We start from the raw sequence: 25,957 nt of genomic DNA, 5'->3' as shown, positions 1-25,957 counted from the left end.
TTGTGACTTCCTAAACCCAGGCCAGGAAAAGGAGACCATCGCCACCTCCCACCAACTTGGCTATTCTGCTCCAGACTGGGGATGGAGAACAAGCATCTCTACCTGACCTCTTTGAGGGGCTTCAGTTCGGGACACAGATCAATAGCTCCTCAACATTCCCCTGGGCTCTGAGCTCTACCCGCATCTCTCCAGGCTCAGGTTCTTCCAAAGGCATAGAAGACAGTTTCCCAACTGCCAATGAGAAAAGCAACCAGTCTGCCTGAATGATGGCATTTTTGCCCTGGTCTCTCTGGGGGCTCCCCACACCTCAGACATCTCTTCTACCAGAGCACAAGGCTGAACAGGCACACCTCCCTCCGGGGGACAGAGCTGACTTCACCTGCAACTGGAGAGCCACATCTGGCCACTCAGTACCAAGGCCAAGGCTCAGAGGGCCTTGCTAGAGGACCGATAACTTGGCTTTCTGGACCAGTGAAAATCTGAATTATACACACATGTGTGTCTACATGTTATATGCATATATACACATTGTGCACATGTTTGTGTGTATGTGTGTGCATATGCATGTTCTGTGATATACATTTTATGTATGTGCATACATATACATGGTTCTGCGATATACATGGTTCATGTGCGTATACACTAGCACACACATGTGTCCCAAGGGGACACAGTCATGAATGCACGGAGGTGCCTAAGTGGCAGAGCCTCTAACTTCTGCACCTCTGAGCCCTGGTTGGAATGGGTAGGGGCAGATAACAAGAGATTAGACGCCTTCAGTTCTGGAGACAGTTTGGGCTCTGGGGTTGGGAACTTGTAGGTTCCATTTGCTTTTGAAAAGGCTGCAGACCACTGTGAGACAGGCCTCTGGAGGGCCCTGGAGGCCACCCAATCCTTGCGCATCAGTTTTCTGTTCTACAAAATGAGGCTAATAGGCCCCAATGGGTGGCTCCATGGTAGTGCTTGCCAGGAAGGCTGTGAGATGAGCCCCCCAGCACCAACCCACTCACAGAGTATAATCTCATCACAGCCATGGGTGCAATCAGCCTGCAACAAAGTGTGTGTGAGCATCACAACTCAGTGCCTGAGCCCAGTACACACCATAACTGAGTATACACAGCAACAACAACCAAGAGAAGGTGGGAGAGATGAGGTCAGGAATGTGCCTTTGTAGCATTGTTGCCAGGGCAAAAAGGCTGAATGTACTTAGAACTGGTAACAAGAAACTGGAAACAGAAAACACAGCACTGTAGAGCCAGTGTCAACACCAGGGACCCCTTTGCTGGGTGTGGTCTGAGGAGCACCAGGGGTAGTTGAGAAACATGTGCAAAGCAAGCCCCACTCCCACCCGAGCCACATTAGTACCCACTTGGTGGAGAGGTGGAAGCAGTTGGCAGGCAGAACCCTTTTGTTTGGTCACCCCACTTTTAGGAACTGGGCCCAGAATGCCATCGCAGAGCCTCATAGACTTGTTTGTGCTGGACAGTTGTCACTGTGCTGCTAATAATAGTGAGAGATGGAAATCAGCTACTGTCGGAGAAGCACACAGTATACAACTTGGCTGCCTGCCCAGGGCCGAGTACCAGCTGATTAGTATTCCACTGCAGGCTAATCTAATGCCAGTAGGCACCTTCACAGACCCAGGTCTCTCATGAGGGAGAATGTGCAGAATTGAACCATCAGGCACTGTGATGCCACTTTTTTATAAAGGATCTTGTGCCCTGACCCTCCCCTAGATTAGAAGATGCTAGCTTGCTCCTAGATAATGTTGATATAGATTTGTGTTGATGAACCAATGCTGTTGTTGTCATTGTTATTTCTTTTTGGGGGGCCATACCCAGGAGCAATCAGGGATTACTCTTACCTCTGCACCAGAAAGTACTCATGGCAGGCTTGGAGGACCATATGGGATACCAGGAATCAAGCCTGGGTTGGCTACAGGCAAGGCAAATGCCCTACCCCCTGTACTATCTCTCTGACCCCTCAATGCTTGCTCTTCATTGATTGATGATGGCAGAAGAGCATGACCCTCACATTTCCTAAAAATTTCTTTCTTCCCTTGTGTTCTTTCTGGTCCTTCCAGGTCGAGTCAAATAGGATTGATCACAGACTACAGGAAAGTTTACAGGTGTGTTTCTTTATACAATTGGGAGGTGGGTTAAGTTGGTATTTACTTTGTTTGGGGGGACTTTTGCTTCTGTGTTTGGGACATAGCTGAGATGCTCAGGGATTACTCCTGATTCTGCACTGAGGGATCACTCTTAGTGGTTGGGTACCATACGGGGTGCCAGTGATTGAACCCTGGTCAGCTGCATGCAAGAAAAGTGCCCAATCCACTTTACTCTCTCCTGCCCCTCAGTTTTAGTTTATGTCTATAAAGCATAGAAAAATTACAAATAGTATTTGTTGTTTTCTGTTACTTTCTCTTCTCTTTTGTTGTTTCAAAGAGAGGTCACACCCTTGGCTGTGGAGTTCACCCACTTTGTAGCAATGCTCACTGAAGGCTTGCTGGGCATCTTTATTTTAGTTTTGGTGCTTGAAAACCCCTGATTTTGTTGCCCCAGAGACACACCAGGCATCACCAATAGCAGTGCTGCTGAGGTGCAGGGTTGCCAGGGATGGAACTTGAGGCTTCAGGCCTAAAAGTAGGAGCTTTTTCATAGAGTCACATTCCCAGGACCCACAACTAGGGTTTTGTTTGTCTTTTTTGGGGCTTTCCAGTGGTACACAGGGGACCAGAGACCATTTGTGGTGGTGCTCAGTCTAGCATTCTGTTCTGCCAATGGTTTCAATGCCAGGTTGACAGTTTTAGGGACAACCAGAGCCACACTTGGAAGTGCTTAGGGGACCACGCAGTTCCAGGGATGGAATCAGGACTCCAGGCATACCTGGTGTGTGCTGTAGCCCTTTAAACTATCTTCCTGGCTCTACTCACTGGGCATTTTAAAGACTCATGACCTGTGGGCCTTTGCTTGAAACTGACTAGGTTTGATTCCTAGCATCCTATATCACCCAAGATCCTTCAGAAATGATCCCTGAGCAGGAGTAAGAATGAGGAGTAAGTTTTCAGCATATCTCGGTGTGGCCCAAAATTTAAAAAAAGGGGGGGGGGAACCCATGAGCTCATTTGCAGAATCAGTGAAAATTGAACGCAAATGTTTTGTCTCCTCCTATTCCTTTTGCTCTGAGTGCTGTGGTTGTGGGGACCAGGCTTTGCATCTATGCTTGGCTGTGGTGCTCACTGTGAATGGGCCATCAGCTATAGCACTCTCAGTCTCAGTGCTCACAAGGTTTGCACTCTAGTAACTATGCAAATTCTCACTTTCTGATTGTGGTACTCAAACATCTTTTCACCGCAAGTGAAACACCCCTTTTCGTGGTGTTTACATAGACCTGGAAATCAGATTGGCACCAAAAATCACAACAAAGCTGCCAGGGTCCCACTCAGCACATGTGGGACAACAGGGATTTGAACTTATAACCATACACTTACAAGGCAGCCCTGAATTTAAAAATTTCTTTTCTTTTTTTTTTTGCTATAGCCAGTAGTGTTCAGGGCTTACTCCTGGCTCTGCTCTCAGAGGTCACTCCTTGTGAGTCTCAGAGGACTATCTGGGGTATTCAGGATTGAATCCAGGTGAGCTACATGCAAGCTTCCTTCCCAATGTACTATCCCTCCAGTCCCCACCCCAATACAAATCATTTGGATTATTTAATTTCATGTTAGGAATGCTAGTATCCTAAATCATTTTACAAATATTGCATGATGATATAATCAATTCTATCACTCTGTTTCACTTTATTATTTTAACATTTTCTTGTCGCCTCAAAAAGTATCTCTTAGGGGCAGGAGAGGTGGCACAGCAGTAGGGCATTTGCCTTGCACACATGGCTGGCCTAGGACAGACCGAAGTTCGATCTTCCAGCATCCCATATGGTCCCCCGAACCAGGAGCTATTTCTGAGCACATAGCCAGGAGTAACCCCTGAGTGTCATTGGGTGTGCCTCCCCCCCCCCAAAAAAAAAAAGTATCTCTTAAAAGTTTCTGGCTTTTGGGGCCAGAGAGATAGCATAGCGGCATTTGCCTTGCAAGCAGCCGACTCAGGACCTAAAGTGGTTGGTTCAAATCCCGGTGTCCATATGGTCCCCCGTGCCTGCCAGGAGCTATTTCTGAGCAGATAGCCAGGAGTAACCCCTGGGCACTGCCGGGTGTGGCCCAAAAACCAAAAAAAAAAGTGTCTAACTTTTAATATTAGCTATAATGATTAATTTTCTATTTCAACACCTGAAAACTCAATTATCACTACATTTTATTTTATTTATTTATTTATTTTTTGTTTTTCGGGCCACACCCATTAGATGCTCAGGGGTTACTCCTGGCTACGCGCTCAGAAATTGCCCCTGGCTTGGGGGGACCATATGGGACACCGGGGGATCGAACCACGGTCCTTCCTTGGCTAGCGCTTGCAAGGCAGACACCTTACCTCTAGCGCCACCTCGCCGGCCCCTTGATTTTATTTTTTTACTTTTTTGTTTTGGGGCCACCCCCTGTGGTGCTCAGGAGTTACTCCTGGCTCTGCACTCAGAAATTGCTCTTGGCAGACTCAGGAGACCATATGGGATGCTGGGGATCAAACCCGGGTCCATCTTGTGTCAGGAGCATGTAAGGTAAACATCCTACTACTGTGCTATCGATCCATCCCTTATTGCTACACTTGAAAGAAGCAAAGTATAGGGGCAAGAACCATTGTATAGCAGGAAGGGCACTTGCCTTGCAAGCAGCCAATCCAGTTGATCCATGAGCACAGAGCCAGGAGTGGAAGCCCTGAGCAAAGCCAAGTGTGGCTCTCCACCAACACCACACACACACACCCCCAAGAAAAGAAACAGGGTATATATAATTATTGGGAGTGATACAGCATTTTTATTCTTGCAATAATAACTCTATGTTTCATCTTTAATAGAATGTCAGGAAATGGCGCACTCAGGAAGATCTTCATCACAAGCTCCGTCTAGAAATGTATTTATATTTGAAAGTCATTATTAATAGCAGGAATGGCTGTGCCTGCGCTCAGGAAGGTTATTTTCCTTCTGGGATGCAAAGATTATATAACCATCATGGATCAACTACAAGCTCAGAGCCCACAGAATTGACACTGAAATCTCTTTAGCTTTTCAAAACCAAAGCCAAAGAGCAAATTTTGAACAGCAAATAAAGTCAAACCCAAATTTGAATACATCCAACTCACCTGTGTCCCATCAGTTAAAGGAACAGAAATTGGGCCTGTTGAATGTAAAACAAAACAAAACAAAACAAAAAACTGGGAAGATGTATAGATGAACACAGAATTCATTGCAGAATTGTGGGTTCTGTTTATACAAGAGAATGAAGCAATGAGACCAAATGTGTCATAAAGTGAGAAATCTGAAGAAGGAAAAGATTGAAAACCACATAACAAATGTTCACAATGATAATCTCTAGGTTTAGAAACAAAGAATTTCTGCTTTAATTTTAATTAAAAAATTTGCTGGGGGGCCGGTGAGGTGGCGCTAGAGATAAGGTGTCTGCCTTGCAAGCACTAGCCAAGGAAGGACCGAGGTTCATTCCCCCGGCGTCCCATATGGTCCCCCCAAGCCAGGGGCAATTTCTGAGCACTTAGCCAGGAGTAACCCCTGAGCATCAAACGGGTGTGGCCCGAAAAACAAAAACAAAAAAAAAATTGCTGGGACCAGAGTGATAGCACAGTGGGAGGGCTTTGGCTTTGCATGAGGCTGACCTGGGTTTGGTCCCTGGCATTCGATATGGTCCCTTGAGCCTGCCAGGGGTGATTTCTGAGTGCAGAACCAGGAGTAACTCCTGAGTGCTACCAGTTGTGGCCCAAAAACTTAAAAAAAAAAAAAAAAAAGCCGGTATTTCTTAAAATACATAACACTTGCCTGTTTTGTCTTTGTGTATCAATAAAAAGCAATTAAAGTGTGTTCCCCCCATATCTCTATCCTTTTCTTTCGTTCAAGGCCAGATTTCAAGCTTCCTAAACTTGCCAGATGGTTTGGGACACTGACCACGGAAGCTACGAGCACTTAACTTCTCCGTGGGTCTGAGGCCAAGGCTTTAGCAGCTTGAACCTGAGCCTGACTGTGGGAGAAGATATGCCAAGAGGAAGGAGAGGTCCTATGGGAGTGGGGAGAGGACCCGGAGAAGACAGAGAGCCTTTTGGCCAATAAATAACTAGAATCAGAGAGGCTGGGGGAGCCTGAAGGCCATGCTTCTGTGCTGAGAATAGAAGGAGGTAACCTGAATGTATCAATACTTTCCCGCAGCAGCAGAAAGCAATCCAATTTCCCTCTTCCTCTTCTTCACTGCAGGTCCCCCATGCTAGTGATGACTTAGCTTCCTAGAGCTAGGTACATTCATGTGACTTAAGTTCTAGCCAATGAGAGGTGACTGGCCAATAGTGAAGTGCAACTTACAGGAAATGTCCTTGAAGAATGCGTCATTCTTCTCCTACCTTCTCATGAACTGGAATATGGATCGGGTGCCTGGAGCTAGAGCAGCCATTCTGAACTAGGAAACAGCTTGCTCAGGCAGAGGAGATTAAAAATGTCCGAGTCCCACGTGACGGTGGGGTTTCACTCCGGCCCTGGACTGGCTCCTTTAAATTTTACTTAGGTATAAAAATGCAGTACTCTTCCATCTGAGCTTAAAACAGCCTTGTCATGAGTCATGGAATTGAATCTTAATAAGTTACAAAGTGATCAGTTATTTAATTCCTTATGATGCCAGCCACTGTTCTGAGTGATTTCCAGATGTTATCCTGTTTAATTGCTATATAAGTCCTATAAGATGAGAATGAGATTCACTGTGCTTTGCAAATGAGGATCCAAACCACAGACTGGTAAACTGTTTCGTACATTGGTGAACTGAAAGCTGCTCCTGGGTTCTCTGACCTCACAGCCTGGTCTTCCACTGATCTTCTAGCCTCTGCTCTCTTCTACTCTCTACTCTCCCCTCTCCTCCTCTCTCCTCTCCTTTCTTCTCTTCACTCCTCCTCTTTCTTTTCTTTCTTTCCCTTTCCTCCCCTCTCTTAGTCTCCTTCCTCCCCTCTGCTCTCTTCCCTTCCACCTCCACTCCTCTCTTCTCTCCCCTGCTCTTCCTTTCCCTCTCCTCCCATCTTTTTTCTTCTCCCCTCCACTCTCTCTCTCTTTCTCTCTCTCTCACTCTCTCTCATTTCCTCACCTAGACAAAGCAAGTGCTCTAGCATTGAGCTACACCCCAACCATTTTGCCTTTTCATTCTTGGGCCCCATTTGACAGCTCTAACCCTGCTTATAGTAACTCCATTCCCCACCCCCCTCTCTCACATAAAAGCCATCAACCCATCAGGGGGAACGTAGAAAAAAACCAAATCGTGCCAACATCTAATAGCATAGTGTGTTACCTGCCACCAGGAAAAAATGAAGGGTGTGTTTGTGACTCTGGTTAAAAGTGTTGCTTTGCAAGTGTGAAGCCATGAAGTTCAATCCATAGGGCCGTCCACATGCAGTAAACTTGGTCCCAGAAGTTCTGCCATCTGTCCTCCGCCAACATTTGGTGGCCTCCAGCACACAACAAGGAGAGAGCATGTAGACCACTGAGCCGGTGACCACAGCATCAACAGAGGGGAAAGAAAGGTGAAATACTCAGGTTCTCTATTTCCAGGTCAGTGTGAAGGTCCTCACATTGAGGGACTCAGGCCCTGGAATCGGGCAATCTGATTCATTTCCACTGCTAGGCAGCCTAACTCGGCAAATCTTGCAGCCAAACTGAGTTCCCATGCTCCCTCTAAGAAACAGAGTCAGACTTGATGGGGCTGTTTTAAGAGTGAGTGACAGGACCAAGGTGAAGACACCCCTTTCCTATCAGTGCAGTACAGAGAGGGGACAGTGAATGTGTGTTTTCATTTACTGGAATTCTTGATCTATTGCTTCGTGTTTTTGTTGTTTGTTTTGGGATCATGCCTGGTAGTGTTCAAGGGATCAAATATAGTTTTTGGGATTAGATGAGTCAGCAACATGCAGAACAAGTGCCTTATCCTTTATGCCAGTGCTTCTCCATTATTTTCTGTCATGCCCCCAGGAAGAAGAAAACATTTTTCGCGCCCCCCCCCCCGTGCGACTGTAAATAGTATCTTTTTTTTTTTTTTGATTTTTCGAGCCACACTCGTTTGATGCTCAGGGGTTACTACTGGCTAAGCGCTCAGAAATTGCCCCTGGCTTGGGGGGATCATATGGGACTCCAGGGGATCGAACCGTGGTCGAGATCTTTCCTTGGCTAGCGCTTGCAAGGCAGACACCTTACCTCTAGCGCCACCTCGCCGGCCCCGTAAATAGTATCTTTATTAAAAAAAAAAAAAACTTTAACCTGCAAAGCAAAAATATATAAAATAATTTGAGTTGATTTTTTAATTAGAGGTGATGTCTGGATTAATAGCGACAATGAGCACATTTTACAATGCATAGCTTTTCAAAGCAGAGTTTGAAGCAGGACACAGCAACTCTCAGCTCCAGAGACATACAGAGACATAAACACGGGGCTTAGCTTGTTATGACAGTGTTTGCCAAAATCAAATGCGTCCCCCTTTATGGAGCCTCTCGCCACCCCCCCCTGGGGGCATGCCTCACTATTTTAGAACCACCGCCTTATGCCATCTATTGGGTTCTCTAGTCCATCTTGCAAAGGTCTTTCAATGATACTAGGGAATGACTGGCTTAAGCAGCACCCTCTATTTAGAGAGGCTCTGTTCTCTAAGTTCTGATATGAGCATAGAACTATCACTAAAGCCTAGGCACAGACTTCTACACTGTAAAAAGGACCTCATAGTCCTTTGTACCCCCAAGACTTTATTTTTGCTCCTCGGGGCTACATCCAATGGAGGTGGTAGGTGCCCCAGGGCCACTCCTTGAGATGTTTACCTGCAGTCAGGGCCTCACAGTTTGGTACTCAAGGGGGCCACCAGCACCACAACTGGCAGTTCTGAGTTGGGAAAGCAATAAATGAGGTGCTGGGGGTCAAACTCAGGGCCTCACACATACTAGGACATCTTTCTGGCCCCCTGGTTTTTTTGTTTGTTTGGTTTTTGGTTTTTGGGCCACACCCGGTGACGCTCAGGGGTTACTCCTGGCTATGCGCTCAGAAGTTGCTCCTGGCTTGGGGGCCATGTGGGACGCCGGGGGATAGAACCACGGTCCGTCCTAGGCTAGTGCTGGCAAGGCAGACACCTTACCTCTAGCGCCACCGCCCCTGAGTGTTTTTTTCATGGGAAGGCCCCCATGACTGATTCATTCTTATTTATTCTAGTATTTATTGAGCTTGCTCTATATGCCACACTCTGTACCTGCTGACTATGAAATAAAGCTGGAGGATCAGCCTCTGGCCTAGATCCTAGATACTAGATAGAAAGAGACAATAAACAATAAAATATAGTAGCTGACAAGACCCTGGTAGAGTGGTAAGAGGTAAGTGGCAAGTAGGATTATTGGGCAGTCAGAAGTTGGGATCTATTTTAGTAAAAATGCTGCTGTCATTAAATTCACACTAAAGGGGCCGGAGAGATAGCATGGATGTAAGGCATTTGCCTTGCATGCAGAAGGACGGTGGTTCGAATCCCGGCATCCCATATGGTCCCCCGAGCCTGCCAGGAGGTATTTCTGAGCATAGAGCCAGGAGTAAACCCTGAGCGCTACCGGGTGTGACACAAAAACAAACAAACAAACAAATCACACTAGAAATTGGAGAGATAGTATAGACAATAAGATATTTGCACTTGGTTAACACAGGTTCAACCCTCAGCAAAGCCATATGGTTCCCTGCAGACCACTAAGAGTGAGTCCCTGAGGGCAGAGCCAGGAGTAGGCCCCGAACAAAGCTGGTTGTGATCCCAAGATTAAATAACATCAAAAAGGGGCCAGAGAGACAGCAAAGCCGTAGGGCGTTTTTGCCTTGCAAGCAGCAATCCAGGACAGACCTTGGTTCAATCCCAGGCTTCCCATATGATCCCTGAGCCAGGAGCGATTTCTGAGCGCATAGCCAGGAGTAACCCCTGAGCATCACTGGGTGTGCCCCCCCAAAATAAATAGATAATCCTTTAAATAACATCAAGTAAAAGGAATTTGCAACAAATCCTATAGTTAGCTAAAACTGCCTTCTAGAAGGCAGCGTATTTGAGGTTCAGAGAAGCCAAGAAATTTACTCAGTCGTATAGCAAGTGACTGCGAAGACAAGGATCCTAGTACACACCAGACATCAAAAGTCTCTGCTGTTATCATCATGCCATGTTGTCTCTCCCCTGTTCCACGATTTCCTGAACTGCCTGGTGTTCTGTCTGAGCATCAAACTGTGAGGCCCAGCCTGAAGAGCAAACATCTCAGAGTCCAAGAGCAGCCCAGGACACTGCTGGATCTGGATCTCCTGGATTCTCACATACATACTCTCACATATACAACTACACATACCTACATACTCACAAACACACACATACAAACTGACATACATTCACACACATACACACATATTCACACGCATATTCACAGACTCACAACACACATGCAAATTCACATACATGCATGCAAGCACACACACTCCAGCCCACTTACTGAGACATCAACCATCTGCCTCACTTCCTAGAGGCCCAGGACATCAGGCACTGCTGGACTGAGGGACAGCAGGCATCCCAGGTCTCCTCACAAGGGAGATATGGCTGAGTGTACATTCTCCTGGCCCCCTTGCCTTTCCTTCTCCTGTCTCGTCTCTCTTCTGCCTTCCACCCTCCTCTCCTTTTCCCTCCATGCCCCCTTCCTCCCTCCCACATGGTCAGAGAGGAAAGACCGATCCATCTTGCTGCCATCTTCCATCCTCCACTAAGCAGCAGACAGGCTGCAGACACAGCCCCCCCCCATCATGACAGTCTGAGCATTCCCCAAAAACCAGCCCCAGTGGGTTTGTGTTCACATATGTTCTTCCAAGGCCTGAGCACTCAGAACAGCTCTGCCAAGCCAGGTCCACACCAGATTTTCACCCTGCTGCATCCGTCACCAGGGAGACAGACCACGGGGCCTACCTGTCGCCTGGGAAGCTACACTCAGACCTACTGTTTCAACCACCCTTGCTTTGTGGGCTGGCTGGGGAGCATTCCCTCCCCTATCACATGCACAGAGCACTGGGGGAATCTCTGATTCATGGGTTTGGTCTTGCTTCGTCTCTCATTTTACATAAATAACTTACATAAAAACAGATCGGGCAGGACCTTCATTGTGAGAATCTCAGTTGGACACCTGCTTCCTCTATGCAATAGCACATTCTAGAAGAAAGAAGCTTCCATGAGATGTTTTCACATTAAGTTACCTCTGAAACCAAACCTCGGCAAGCCAGGCGAATGCACACACGCCCCCCCCCTCTCTCTCTGAACCTCAGTCTCCATGGAAGAAAAATGGGTTTAATCATTTTGTTTTGGCTCCAGCCCAGCCTACAGGGTCGTTGAGAGACTAGTGAAATGAAATTTTAATTGTGTGACTGCGCTTTGTAGCCAGCCGAGCACTTTATTACACCAAAGTAATGTTATTGTTGTTCAAATAAAGCTACAGTTGGCCAAGGAAATCACCTCCTCCAAACAGAACTTCTGTGAAAATCCAATTTTCACGTGTTCGGTTGGCTAGGATGAGATTAAATTTGGATGTTTTTGGAGTCCAGGCAGGCAAGGGTGGCATCAGGCTTTAGTCTTCAGCAGCTCGGGGACCACTTTGTGGCTATGACTTGCTGTCATGGGAAACCACATCCTGTCTGAGGATGTCTATTAAGATATCATCTCAGGCCCTGATTAACCTCAGTGCAGGGACCCCTGAGCAAGCTGAAACAAGAGCATAGCAATGAAGAGACTTCCCAATAGTGTCCCCTGCATCTGGGCACATTCTCCATTCCAAGCATTTGGGGGGTTGGAGGGCCAGACAGACTTGTGTAAGGGACTGACTCTCTACCCCAGGAAGAAGTGGTTTCCTGCAGAGTTTCTCTCCTTGTACTCAACATCTTGAGGCAGAATGGAGTAATGGCTACTTGGAAGGGAATCAGTTCATTCACTTAAATCACACCACTAATAGCAAGATGTGACCCAGCCCGACAGTGAGGGCTCAGAGGCCACCAGGGGCGTTTGTGTGTTCCTGCCTCAAAATCTAGCCAAGGAGCCCGGACAATAGCAAAGGGGGCAAGGAACAGGCCTTGCATGTGGCCAACCTATGTCTGCTGCCTGAATCTCATATGGTCCACAAGCAGTAATGCCTGAGCACAAAGCCCTGAGCATCACCAAGTGTACCCCCGCCCCTGAAATAAACCCAAACAATAAGAATAGAGACCAAGGGCAATTGAGATTGTGGCTTAAAAATTGTTTTCTGTTACTTTTTATGAAGAAGGGGTAATAGTTGGGTGGGAAAAAAACAGAATAAATGATCGATATCAAATGTGTTCCTACCAGACACATCAAAGATCTCATAACATACACAGCCATGATTTGCAGGGGGAGACTGCTCAACTGCCACTTGCTTTGACTCAGAGTCCCTTCTAGATAAATTATCTTGTTGGGAGCTATAGAGGAGACTTGTAGTATCTCCAACACAGAAGGACCCTCTTGGTTCAGGAGAAAGAGAAATTGTTCTTGTCACTAAAAAGCAAAGCCCAGGAGAAAGCCAGTGTCCTGGAAAGGAAAACTCAAATCTGAGGATCCAGGGTTCAGGTTTCTGTTTGGGTACCAGTAGTAAACAAAAATATCCACAAGCTGTGAGATTGTCCTAGGCATCATGTTTCTAACCCCTTAGGTGAATGGGTCTGATGAAACAGGGTAGTGGCAGATAAATAATACCAAACCAGTTAGGACAAGATTTATCAGTCAGCGTGCTTTTTGTCTCATGGCCTCTTTCTCTCTGCCATGTGTTCTCTCTACCCTCTCCCAAAGCCAAAACTGCCGTCTTCTTTATTTTCCAGTACCAAATCCATCCTGTAATCCAGGTTAGTTTTTTTTTTTTTTGGTTTGGGTTTGTGTGTGTGTGTGTGTGTGTGTGTGTGTGTGTGTGTGTGTGTGTGGTTTTTGGGCCACACCCGGCAGTGCTCAGGGGTTATTCTTGGCTCCAGACTCAGAAATTGCTCCTGGTAGGCACAGGGGACCATATGGGACTCCTGGATTCGAACCGATGACCTCCTGCATGAAAGGCAAACAAACGCCTTTACCTCCATGCTATCTCTCCGGCCTCCCAGGTCAGTTTTTATATATCAAAGGAAGAGGTTACCAGGAAGAGGAAGTCAGGAGAACCCCTTTGTTTAGGATTTCAGCTAGATTCACCTTACAAAGTACACAAGCCTCTCACCCCAAGGGTACATCCCCAACCCCTTGTGTGGAGAAGCCTGAAGCAGAGAGGGTAAGTGATTACTTAAGGACCAACAACTGATCAAGCAAACAGAATTGTTTGTGTTTTTGACTGTTCTGCTGGGACCAGAATCAAAGGTTCCTATCCTACCTGATCTCTCTCTCTGGAGCTCTCAGGGCTGAGCACACTTGATGGAGCTTCCTTTGGCTGCATTCAGCGAAAACAGGGAGGGGGCTGGGGAATACCAGCTCGGGTGTATCATCATCCATCATGACTAAGTCAGCCTCTTCCCCAAGTGTTTCTGTGAGGCCAGCTCTGTCTTTTCCAGCCCAACCGCTCCCATCCCCCTAGCATCTTCCCACATTGCCTGAGCTTCCCTCCCTCTCATTCCTCCCCTCTCACACACAATTTCAGACACACACCTTCCCACCACACACCCATATGCCAAGTAAAATTAGAAATACCAGCCTGGCTCTCAAGGTATTTAGGGAACGGAGATCTTCAATTGATCCAAATTGAATCAGTTCAATCAGTGGGCCCAAAGCAGACACTCCAGGATCTTTCCCTCCTGGCTTGGTGTGAGAAGTAGGTAGAGCTTGAAAAAGGGGTCAGTCAGGTCAATTTGATCTGAACACCAGAAAGAGCTCCCAAGAGGAGGGAAAGGCCCATGTGAGCCTACCAGAGTCCACCTCTTGCTACAAGCATTCTCTAGACTCTCGGGCCCTCAGAGGCTCTCACCTGGCACCCCTTCTCTTGCAAAGATGTAAGGCCTTTTGCAACCTGAAAAGCTTTCCTGGCCCCATTTTTTGGAGGGAGAGGCCACACCCAGCAGTGCTCAGAGGTTACTCCTGGCCTCTGCACTTAGAAATCACTTCTGGCTGGTTCAGGGGACCATATGGGATGCCGGGCCCATCCTGGGTAGGCTGCATACAAGGCAAACCACTATCACTGTGCTATCACTCAGGCCCCTCCTGACCCCTTTGATGTTTGGTGTACACTGATGATGAACCCTGAAGTGGAGAAGCATCAGTCTTTTTTTTTTTTTTTTTTTTTTTTGGTTTTTGAGCCACACCCGGCGGTGCTCAGGGGTTACTCCTGGCTGTCTGCTCAGAAATAGCTCCTGGCAGGCACGGGGGACCATATGGGACACCGGGATTCGAACCAACCACCTTTGGTCCTGGATCGGCTGCTTGCAAGGCAAACGCCGCTGTGCTATCTCTCCGGGCCCCGCATCAGTCTTTATTGTCAGAGGTTACTCACTTCTTTGCCCAATCTGTTGAGAAAGCAACCACAAACCCTGATAGATTGTGCTGACCCAATACAGAGGAGTGGGGCATAGAAGATGTGTAGGCACCTCTGCCCTGGAGACTGCAGGCAGGAAGGCATGGCCCCCACATTTCTGCAGTGCTTCCTAGGCTCTAAGAAGCCACACCCCAATGTGACACCTGTTGGCTGGGGATTCTCCACCCTCTTGATCCTCCAGCCTTGAACCTGTCAGTGCCTATTAGGTGAGTTGGAGAAGGATACAGGATCAGAGAGAGAGGTTGGGGTCCAGGCAGTTAGTTCTGTGTCCACACAACCCCTAAAGTCCTCTTCCAAATCAGAAAATCCCAGCCCTAAGTTTTTAGGGGGATAGTCCCTTGGCTGAAAGCATTCATTCATTTATTGTCAGCCGGGCTCTGTCACTTACCATCATGTGACATTTGGTGTATAGCTACTTCTCTCTGCCTCAACCCCTTGCTTGATAAGGGACAGTGCTCACGGAGCTGCTGCAAAGAGTTTCTCTGTAGGGGCCTCAGAGCATGCCAAGGGGGCAAGAATTAGGATCTCCTTGCTTGCATGTTCGGGGGGGGGGGGGGCTTCCTACCCTCACTGTCCCTGAGGACAATTGCAAATACAATCAAAGATCCCACGCATGTTGAGGGGATTTTGTTCGCCTCTCAATCCCACTCAGGACCCCAGGAGCTGGTATTTAAGGGTGCTGTCCGGATTATCTGACCTCTCAACACCCCCCAAACCACCACCAGCTGCAGCAAACAGGCTTCCTACAGTTCTGCGCCCAGCTGAAAGCCAGGAGTGGGTGTTAGCTGCAGTGGGGACAGAGAGGCAGGCGGCAGACAAGGCCTGAAGAATGGAAGGCTCCAGCTTCCACCCCCCAAGGAAACCCAGGGCAGACAGACAGAAGTGGGGGGGGGACCCCCAAGAAGCAGCGCACCAGGCAGGCTAGCTTGCTGGGAGGGGGTGGCCAGAGCACCGCCCCCAGGAGGGGAGGGAGAGATGGCGGGGTTTGGGGGGTGCCCAGCTAGCTGCCTTCCCAACCGCCTCCTGGCTGGCCCCCACTCGCCGGCGCCCCAGTGGGAGGACGGCGGCTGCCCGCTCCCTCCTCCCCGCACCCCCAGATACCTGCCCAGTCCCCGGGCTGCGAGCAGGCGAGGGGCTGAGCCCGCAACTTTGCAGCCTCCGGGAGGCAGCGAGCCCAAGGCCGGGGCTGCTCTTGCGGGCGATCGGAGCGCGGTGAGTGCCTCTCCCCTGCCAGCCCTGTGCGCCTCTGCGGTGACAGCTCTTGGGGACCCCGCTACCCTACCCCAAGAGGCCGGGGAGGCGGTGGCCGTGCAGCCGCTGGCTGGCACCCGGAGCTCGGGCTGCCTTTGCGGGCCCCGGTTCCAGCCGGGCCCGGCTGGCTACAGAGCTACAGAGCCCCGCACTCCCCGAGGCATCTTGGAGATGCTCCCGCGCCTCCCAAGCGGCCGGTGCTGGGAAGAGACTCGCTTTTCCTCCCCGAACCCGGGCACCGGCTCTCCGGGGTGGGCAGCACCCCCCACCGAGGATGCACGACCCCCCAAAACCCGGTCCCCCGCATCCCATCCCGGGGCGTGTCCCGCGTTGCATCCTTGCAGCGGGGAGAGGCCCGTGCAACACCACGCAGCCCCCCGTGGGGCCACTGGCACCTGCAAAGGGGATTCCAAGGTGATCCATCAGATGCCCCATTGGGCCCGGACAGCCCGGACCCACAGGCCCGTGGCACCCTCGCCCGAACCGGCTCCAGAACTTTTCTTGCACCTCGGGCTAGCCTTGCAGACTCCTGGCCCCTTAGAAAAGTTCTCCCCAGCTCCGGGCTCCTGCTTTCCAGGAGGGGCTGCGGGCACTGGGCAAGGAGCCTGGTCTTGGGCATGAAGATGGGTGGGTGGGTGGGTATGTGGGTATGTGGGTGGGTGGGGCGCCATGGAAATGCACCAAGGCCGGTGGGTTGCTAGGGGGTCTTTTGGCACAGGTGTGGGTCCCTGGCTGCTGGCTGGGCGCCTTGGGGATGGTTTGAGTTTCTCGCTCTTGGATTGCAGGGCAGGGGCGCAGGGGTTAATGTCGTGGCCGCCTGGTATGAAAAGGCTCTTGGGGAAGAAATTGCAGGAACCGTCAGCGTGGGGACAACGGGTGGAGCGGGACTTCATCGTAAACACAGGTATGTTCCCCTTGCGCCCCTCACCTACCCAAGGGTCTCCATGGTCCCCATTGGCTTTTCTCTCTCTCTTTTTGTAAGCCTGGTGGCAGCGGTTGCCACTGTACATACAGAGCACATGGCCTCATACCTACAGATTCAGACATATACACATAGATTCACACACACTCAGATACTGGGGAGCGCAGAGAAGGCACCACAGTGTTAACGCACTTCTCTCTGTGTGTCTCTGTCTCTCTGTGTCTCTGTCTCTCTGTGTTTCTTTGTGTCTCTGTCTTTCTCTGTGTCTCTGTCTCTATCTCTGTGTGTCTCTGTCTCTCTCTATCTCTGTGTGTCTCTGTCTCTGTGTCTCTAATTCTGTGATTCTCCTTTCCTAGCTCTATGTCTCTGAGTCTCTCTTTGTGTCTCTGCCTCTGTGTCTCTATTTCTGTGTCTCTTTTTGTGTCTCTGTCTCTGTGTCTCTCTCTATTTGTGTGTCTCTGTCTATCTCTGTGTCTCTATGTCTCTCTGTGTGTCTCTGTCTCTGTATCTCTATTTCTGTGTCTCTGTCTCTGTGTCTCTCTTTGTGTCTCTGTCTCTTTGTGTCTTTCTGTTTCTCTCTGTCTCTGTCTTTCTGTCTCTCTCTCTCCTCTCTCTAACCCCAATACCTCCATCAAAACACCTCTTACCTCCAAAAATTGGTTACCAATGAGCTTCCCAACTATGGCCCAGGATTGGATGGGGGAGGAGAGAGAGGGAGGAAAGACAGGACTATTCCAGTAGGTCTTTTCTGTTCTGCTCTGCCCTACCCCATCCCTGCCTCTCTCTCTTTCTCTCCACCTCAAGAGGTCTGCAGGAGATACCCCAGCCTGGTCTCTTTGCACCTCCAAAAAAGGAGCTCAGTCCTAGCCCACCACATGCCCTTATAGAAGGTCTTGGAGCCGCCCCACCTACCACCTGATGTTTATCCCCAGGGCACCAGTACAAAGAAGCTCGAGGGACACCCCAGGAGGAGGAGGAGGGGATCTTCCATCTATGTGGTTCTGGATCTAGATAGGGAAGAGGGTGGTCTCAAGGACCCTGGTGTGGAGTAAGAGTTTTGTGCGCTTTGAGTTCCCCCTGGCCTTCCTGCGCCCAACCTGCCTGGCTCCCTCTCTCTCTCTCATCCCTAGGCCCTTCAGGAATGTGATCCAGGATGCTGGCCCTGCGGCTGCTGAACGTGGTGGCCCCCGCCTACTTCCTGTGCATCTCCCTGGTGACCTTCGTGCTGCAGCTCTTTCTCTTCTTGCCCAGCATGCGCCAGGACCCCGCAGCGGCGCGCCTCTTCTCGCCTGCGCTGCTCCACGGGGCCCTCTTCCTCTTCCTCTCCACCAACGCCCTGGGCAACTACGTCCTGGTCATCCAGAACTCCCCGGACGACCTGGACGCCTGCCAGGGGGCCACCGCCCTCAGGGCCCCCTGCCCCCCACCCAGCACCCACTTCTGCAAGGTGTGCGCCAGGGTCACCCTGAGACACGACCACCACTGCTTCTTCACCGGCAACTGCATTGGCAGCAGGAACATGCGCAACTTCGTCCTGTTCTGCCTCTACACCTCGCTGGCCTGTCTCTACTCCATGCTGGCCGGCGTGGCCTACATCTCCGCGGTCTTGTCCATCTCCTTCGCCAACCCCTTGGCCTTCCTCACCCTCCTTCCTACCTCCATCAGCCAGTTCTTCGCCGGTGAGTGGACGCTGACCGGCAGGTGGGACCCTGCACAAAGGTGCAACACACACAGACACACACACTTCAACCCTGCATATATATGTATATATGTGTATATATATATATATATATATATATATATATATATATATATATATAGTTAAATACGAAGTTCAGATGAACTTTTTAGCCTTATTTGTATAGAACATAGTTTCACAAATAGAATTTACTCCTAGGACTGTAGCAATAGCACAGCAGAAGGGCATTTGCCTTGCATGCAGATGATCTGGGACAGACCCAGGTTCAATTCCTGGCATTCCAAATGGTCCCCGGGCCTGCCAGGAACGCCAGGAATAACTCCTGAGCGTCATCAGGTGTGGCCCCAAAACAAAAACAAACAAACAAACAAAAATAATTTACTTCTGTCTCTCTGAAATTCAAAATAATTAGATCGTGCTAGAGATGACTGTATACTGGGGAAGGGGCTTGCCTTGTATATAGGCTCAATCCCTGAGCCCCTCCAGGAGCACAAAGCCAGGAGAAAGCCCTGAGCACCACCAGGTGTGGCACCTATCCACAAAAATAACATTAAATAACTGGGCTTTGCTGTATCTTCTCTGGAAGCTTGCCTCTCTCCATCCCCATCCCCTCTTTTTATTGCACCTTTGTTTCTAGAATTATGGCTGCCCCATTTATGCTAGGCAGGGCTGGGTGTGAGTTATTTCCCACACTGCCTTCTTCCTTTCAGGGAGGCCATGGTACAACCCTTCTCCACCCAGCCCTCAGTACTGCTCACATATGTCCCTAAGAATTTTGTCTCCAAAAGTCTATAGCGAGGGGCCAGAGCAATAGTTCACTGGTAGGGCATTTGCCTCACACGAAGCTGACCCAGGACCTACCCTGGTTCAATTCCTGGCATATGCTCCTCCTAACCTGCCAGGAGTGATTTTTGAGTGCAGAGCCAGGAGTAAAACACTGATAGCCGCAAGGTATGGCCCAAAAAATTAAGAAAAAAAAAAGTCTAGGGGCCAGAGCGATGGCGCAGCAGTAGGGCATTTACCTTGCATGCAGTGGACCCAGGATGGACCTCAGTTCTATCTTCCAGCATCCTATATGGTCCCCCAAGCCAGGAGTGATTTCTGAGCTCAGAGCCAGAAGTAACCCCTAAGTGTCACTGGATGTGGCCCAAAATAAAAAAAAGAGAAAAAGAAAAATTAAAAAATAAAGTCCAGGGGTCGAAGAGATAGCACATGGAGGTAAGGCATTTGCCTTTCATGCAGAAGGATGGTGGTTCGAATCTCCACATCCCATAGGTCCCCTGTACCTGCCAGGGACATTTTCTGAGCATAGAGCCAGGATAACCCCTGAGCGCTGCCGGGTGTGACCCAAAAAAACAAAAAACAAAGAAGTTCATAGCCAACACACACGCACCCTCCTTTCCTGCTCCCTCTGTTTCCTGCTCACTACCTGATCTTCTACCTTTTAAAACATGGAGGAGTTGCAACCCGTCTCCACAGCATAGAGCTGTGAGGCTTCCTGGAGCCTCCTACATCTCAGACCCATAGGCCAAACCCCTGCACTCAGCCAGGCCCACTGGAAGATGCACCCCAAGGATGCGCTCCTGATCCAAGCAGGACCTGCTGCTGAGGGCAAACTCTAACCATTTTACCTGGCTTTGAAAGCCGCCTTGCCCCATCGTCCTCTACTCCACCCTTTCCCCAACCTAGATCTCCCACCGATTTGATTCTTGCCATTTGATTCTAGCTACATTGGATTGTTCTCTTCAATGAAGAAAAAGGCACTCAGGTCATCTGTGCACATATAATATGCACATGCAGTGTCTGCGATCAAACCCAGACCTTATGCACACAAGGCAGGTGCATATCTGTTGAGCCACATCCCTGGCCCTCTGCTCAGCTACTCATTGTGACCCAGAGTTGGTCTCTGCCCTGCCCCACCCTATCCCCAGGTATTTGCCTATCCCCCAGCAGCAGAGAGATTAGACTGAGAGCCTCCTGGCTTTTCAGAAACAAAGAAAGAGAGCAGCTTTCTGTGAGAGAACCAGGCTGGCCATTCACACAAAAGCTTGTTCCTTCTGGGAATGGCACTGGCCAGGTAGCAGTGGCAACACAAAGACTCAGGATGGAACCAGCTTGAAGTATATTTCCTTAAAGGCTGGTTTTTAAGCTGGGCCCAGAACTCCATCTCTCTGGAGTCTCCTGGATCTGGGTGTTGGCATAGGAGACTGCTGGGGACAAAAATAATGGGAACGGGGGAGGGGTGGGTGGATAGGGGGCCGGGTGTGAGCACTGGCAGGTGGAGAGATGAGGAGTGCCAGTGGGCCTGCTACACTTCCTTCTCCAAGTACTTTCCTCACATGGAACTGGATGGCTACACCAGGAGGCTCGTGCAATAGTTTGGTGTGAGATGAGCTGGGCTTGAGGCTGGTCCATATGTTCAAGGTTTGGGAGGCAGGGAGGAGAGGAAGACAGGCCGCTGGCTCAGATCTGGCTCTGGCGGGCAGACAGAAGCAGACAATGTCTACCTAGGAACTCAAACCTTCTGAGTTCCCCACTGTCTTTTCCCTCCTACCATTGCCATTGGGCAAAGGAGGCCAAGATGTCTCCTCCCCAGCTCCGCCATTTCCTCACCCCTCTTGGCCAAGTCTTTCACAGTCCCTTTGCCGTATCTCCTTTCTGCATACTTGCCTCTGTTTAGCTCCCCTTTCCAGTCTCTCCTCTCAGATCTCTGTTTAAGCAGGCGAGGGTGAGGCCTATCTTGTTTGCTCAGGAGGACAGGTGGGCAGGAGGGAGTAAGAAGGCAGGAGACTTGGAGCACATTGAGTTGTCCCAGCTGTGACTCAGTCCCTGAACCTACTTGTCCTACCAGAGTGCAAGATGGCTGTGATGCAAGCTGGAAGTTTGCGGGGGTGGCTAGGTCTTTCAGAGATATTTAGTCTTTTTTTTTCCAGGGGGGCACACTCAGTGACACTCAGGGCTTACTCCTGGCTATGCACTCAGAAATCGCTCCTGACTTGGGGGACCATATGGGACACCGGAGGTCGAACCGTGGTCCATCCTGGGTCAGCCAGGTGCAAGGCAAATGCCTACTGCTTCACTCCAGACCAGGGTGTGGTCTTTGACCATAGGCCTACTGCTCTGGAAAAGAGGTCAGGACTGCCTGTGAGAGCTAAGAAAAGGATCTTGATTCTGGCTTTATGGGACCAGTTCTGTGCTTCTTCTCCTGGGGTAGTAGAGGTGACTCCATTGGAGCTAGGCCATGATGTGGGGTAATATCCACTGGCCTGGTAGGACCCCACATTTTCTGTTCCTAGAATGTGCAGGTGTGAGGTGGGCATTGCATCCAGGTCAAAGATTCAGCAAAGTTCAGTTTCTGCAAAACCTCCTCAGGTAGTGTGATCCTGCCCAAGATGTGAATGGCAGGGGGCTGCTAGGCCAATACCCCTACTCTGCCTCTCCAAGGTGGCCTCTACAGCTCTGCTAGGGGAGTGACTCAGTTCTCATCCTTGGGTGGCCATGCTTAGTGTTGAGTGTCAAAGCATCAGAGACACTCACTTGGGTGGTAGCCAGAGTGGAGGGGCTGGATGGCAATAACTTTGGGGCCTTGTGGAAAAATTCAGTTATATTTTTTTTCCAAAAGAAAATAGCCGAACTATTATTAAACAGATCAGAAGAGTGGAGGCAGCCCGGTGAGGCGACTTCAAACGCAACCAGAAAAAGCAGGTCCCCAGAATAGCCCTTTGAAGCTGCTGCATAGGGCTAGGAAGAGGCTATCAGGCCACTCTCCTGACTTGGTTTAGTGCAGGCTGTCTCTCTCTGCCCAGGCTTGTCCCTGAGTCTACACTGCAGGGGCAAGCCTGAGCTTGATGGTTGATGTCTTCACATCTGTGCTCCAGGGTCAGCTGCCTGGCAGTACTCCTCCAGTCCAGGGGTGCTGTGGTCCGGGCTTTTCAGCCCATATGCACACATGGCACCTGAGCTCTTTGAAGAAGTGGGTCAGAGAGATGGCATCATCCCATCTGTGGCCCCTGTGCCAGATGGAGCAAGTCTCTAATCCCCTGAGCAGCTGGATTTCCTGGTCTTAGACTTTGCAGAGAAAAACCTGCTCTAAAGCATCAGCAAAGATCCCTTGGCTGAGAGGCAGAGAAGGTGCTAGTGAGTAACCTGGGTGGAGTCCACATGTTTACCCATAAATATATATGCATATAGACTTGTGACTGTGCTCAAGGATCACTCCTCAAGCAGAGAGGGAAACGTATGGGGTGCCAGACATTGAACTCAGCTCAACCACATTTAGGGCAAGCTGTACTATCTCTCTGACCCTGACTGGGAACAGTAAAAAGTCCATCCTTAGGGTGTGGAAAGTAAAATCTGGAAGATCAGGAGAGAGGGTGGCTGGGAGTTGTGGAGACAGAATAGATTACAGAGGTCTCTGGGGAAGGTGAGGCAGGTTTGTGAGTTCTCTCCAGTCTTGCTGTTCTCTGCTGCCAGCATCATAGCCTAGCCAGAACACCAAGCACAAAAAACAGCTATGGTTTCAGAGACTTAGGAGTCAAACACAAGTAGTTCCTGAGAGGGGGTCCCTAGCCCACTCCAAAGTGTCAACAGTTAACCAGACTCTGCCACATACATCACACAGCCTCCTTGAGTCAGATAGCCTGTGAGCCAGAGGTCACATTAACACTGGGGGGTGTTTATTTTATTTATTTTTTTTTGGGTTTTTGAGTCATACCCAGCAGCATTCAGGGGTTACTCCTGGCTCTACGCTCAGAAGTCGCCCCTGGCAGACTTGGAGGACCATCTGGGATGCCAGGATTCAAACTAACGTCATTCTGCATGCAAGGCAAACACCCTACCTCCATGCTATCTCTCTGGCCTCATATTAATCCTGTTTTATAGCAAACAAACCACAGCTCAGAGAGGTTGTGTTATACAGACAAGATTCTGACCCAGCACAGATCCACTTCCCAACTCCAAAGAAGTGTGTGACATCATTCACTCTTCTGGTGCTTATGTGTATGTGTCTCACTTGGGCTTGGGGCCACACCCTGCAATGCTCAGGGCTTACTCCTGACTCTGCAGCCAATAATCACTCCTGGCAGGATTTAGGGGACTATATAGGGTGCAGGGGATTGAAGCCAGGTGGGCTGAGTACAAGGCAAGCAAGTACCTTCCTTCTTGTTCTTTTTCTCCTTCAGCCCCTTTGTGGGTATTGAAAGCCAGAAACAGAGATTGCTGAATTGAGGAGCTCTGAGGATGGTCAGGAAGGATAAGGAAGCTGGACTGAGGGTGGGGCTGGGAATCCGTTGCAGCCAGGTTCCCACCCCCACCCCCAGTGTTCTTACAGCCACTGTCATCTTGTTCACGTTAATGACGGATAGCCCTGGGAGCTCATGACTTCTTGCTCTCCATCAAGCTGTCACTAGCATGGGTCCTTGATCAATGATCCCAGTTGCATAAGCCCATTCGCTGCAGACAACTGCAAGGGTCCTCAGCTCACGCCCATATCCTCCTAAGAAGCCCCTTCTCCCAGCTCCCCTTCACCTCCTAGAGAAGGCAATGGGATGAGAGCCTGACACTCAGGAAATAGTGTGGAGATCCTTCCTGCAGCTTCAGGAGCCATCGGTACAAAGGAAAAATGAGTGTCCTGTTCTCCTTCTGCTCCTGGGCTGTGACACTGAGGAGGCCACCAGGATGAATAGATAGATCAGCAGGTGGCCTGAGTCTCAGCCAGTCTGTCTCCCCACCCCGCCCGCAGGAGCTGTCCTTGGTTCTGAGATGTTCGTCATTCTCATGCTTTACCTCTGGTTTGCCATCGGCCTGGCCTGCGCCGGCTTCTGCTGCCACCAGCTGCTGTTGATCCTCCGCGGGCAGACGCGGCACCAGCTACGGAAGGGGGTGCCCGTGCGTGCCCGGCCCTGGCGCAAGAACTTGCAGGACGTCTTCGGGAAAAGGTGGCTGCTAGGACTGCTGGTCCCCATGTTCAACGTTGGCGGAGAGAACTCCAAGCAGAGGGACAAGTAACCCTTCGTGTGTGGTCTCCACTCATGCCTCATGGGACCACAGGCTGTGAGGGCCTCCCACCTGCCCCAGCGGAAAACAGAGCTGGTGGGTGAGCCCTGACAAGAAGGAAAAAGTCCCCTTCCCCCCGAAGCCAGCAAGGCTGCCGGAAAGGCCTTTGTCATTGGTTTCTTCCCCCAGGGAGACCTGTCCTCTTCCTCTCTCTGCCCACCCCCCCTTCTCTCTGTCTGCCACCCCCTCCTGCCAGTGTCTCCACCATTGCTGCTTTCTGCTCCAGACCCCCTTTTGGGAGTGGGGACTGGATTCTTGAAGCTGAAATGATCAGCCCGGAATGTGGAGATTGGCTGAAGTGTAGATTGGCTGTGTGAGGGCAGCCCCAATGTAGGATCTAGGGGTAGAGGGGGTTCTGGTCCCCTTTCTGGACCTGTGAGCACAGGGGAGGAGAACAAAGCACAGTGTGTATCCAGCCTTTGCTCCACCCCATGCGCATGGCCCTGAGTTGTCCAGTGCTGTCCTCTGGCCACACTGTCCCTGCAGTCTGTCAGTCCATGCCAGGGCCTGGCTGAGCAAAGTTCTTTCTTTGGCACCCACACCAGCCTTCCTGTCTCTGGCCTTGGTCTCTGCTGGGTGCTGGGGTAGTGAGAAAGAAGGAAAGGGGAACTACTGGTGATAGGCCAGGCAAGAGACCGCATAACTGTATAGATAGGATGAGGGACAGAGGGGGAAAGAGGAAGAGAAGAGGGGGTCAAAGAGGGGGGAGAGGAGGAGAGCGGGGAGGAGAGGGGAGGAGAGGGGAAAAGAAGAGAGGACAGGGCTGGAGAGGTAGCACAGTGGTAGGGTGTTTGCCTTGCACGCTGCAACTCAGGACCAACCTGGGTTCCATCCCCAGCATCCTGTATGGCCCCTTGAGCCTGTCAGGAGTGATTTTTTTTGGTTCAGGAGTGATTTTTAAGTGCAAAGCCAGGAGTAACCTCTGATCTCTGCTGGGTATGCCCCCTCAAAAAAAGGAGTACAAGGGGAAAGAAGAGGGAAGAGGAACAGAGGTGAGGAGAGAGGAAGAGAGAGGGAGTAATAATATTGTTCAAAAATGAAGGCTGACTGCTTAGGGAAGTATCTTAGGGAGCTAGACTCAGTAGAGGTGTGTCTTCATTTCTGCCTTGTTTAAAGGACACTCTTCATTCAGTGCTCCCTAAGGGCAGCCCAGAGGCCAAGAAAGGCCAAGCCCCCTCGTACTGTCCAGCAGGAACTGGCAATTCATATGTCAGGTCAGGGTGGAAAACCTCCAGGCCTAGAGGCACCATCCCCAAGGCCCAGTTATTGCTCTTGGAGGCAAGACGGACACCCTGGGCTGAAGATGCTGGCTCAAGGTGAGGATGCAAAGTGGGGGAGCAGGCT

At 50.1% G+C, this 25,957-nt stretch overlaps 1 protein-coding gene and 1 long non-coding RNA gene across 3 annotated transcripts; one reads left to right on the top strand and one right to left on the bottom strand.

Moving 5' to 3' along the window:
- Positions 1–323: 323 nt before the first annotated feature.
- On the bottom strand, positions 324–6,498 carry LOC126004146 (uncharacterized). Its single transcript, XR_007493843.1, has 3 exons — positions 6,472–6,498; positions 5,250–5,284; positions 324–463 (listed from the first exon to the last, which is right to left on the bottom strand). It is a non-coding gene; the product is annotated as an uncharacterized LOC126004146 (long non-coding RNA).
- A 9,138-nt stretch (positions 6,499–15,636) lies between these two features.
- Positions 15,637–25,485, top strand: ZDHHC22 (zinc finger DHHC-type palmitoyltransferase 22). Of its 2 annotated transcripts, none has more exons than XM_049770474.1 (4): positions 15,637–15,899; positions 16,724–16,842; positions 17,991–18,539; positions 24,300–24,446. In XM_049770474.1, the coding sequence occupies exons 1-4, from the start codon at positions 15,663–15,665 to the stop codon at positions 24,316–24,318; spliced, it is 924 nt and encodes a 307-aa protein (XP_049626431.1). In that variant the 5' UTR covers positions 15,637–15,662; the 3' UTR covers positions 24,319–24,446. The 2 variants fall into 2 exon arrangements, with proteins under 2 accessions (XP_049626431.1, XP_049626432.1); XM_049770475.1 differs by having other exon boundaries at positions 15,833–15,899; positions 16,729–16,842; positions 24,300–25,485.
- Positions 25,486–25,957: the final 472 nt, after the last annotated feature.

Source organism: Suncus etruscus, chromosome 3 (assembly GCF_024139225.1).
Source record: "Suncus etruscus isolate mSunEtr1 chromosome 3, mSunEtr1.pri.cur, whole genome shotgun sequence".
In the NCBI taxonomy this organism is placed as follows: domain Eukaryota; kingdom Metazoa; phylum Chordata; class Mammalia; order Eulipotyphla; family Soricidae; genus Suncus; species Suncus etruscus.
Note: the sequence above shows the minus strand (reverse complement) of the source record. Positions and strands in the feature narration are given on the sequence as shown.

Coding starts and splice junctions, on each gene's coding strand:
- ZDHHC22 (XM_049770474.1), top strand. CDS start 15,663: ATGGCGGGGTTTGGGGGGTGCCCAGCTAGCTGCCTTCCCAACCGCCTC. Junction 15,900..16,723: donor TTGCGGGCGATCGGAGCGCG/GTGAGTGCCTCT, acceptor CTTGGATTGCAG/GGCAGGGGCGCAGGGGTTAA. Junction 16,843..17,990: donor GGACTTCATCGTAAACACAG/GTATGTTCCCCT, acceptor TCTCATCCCTAG/GCCCTTCAGGAATGTGATCC.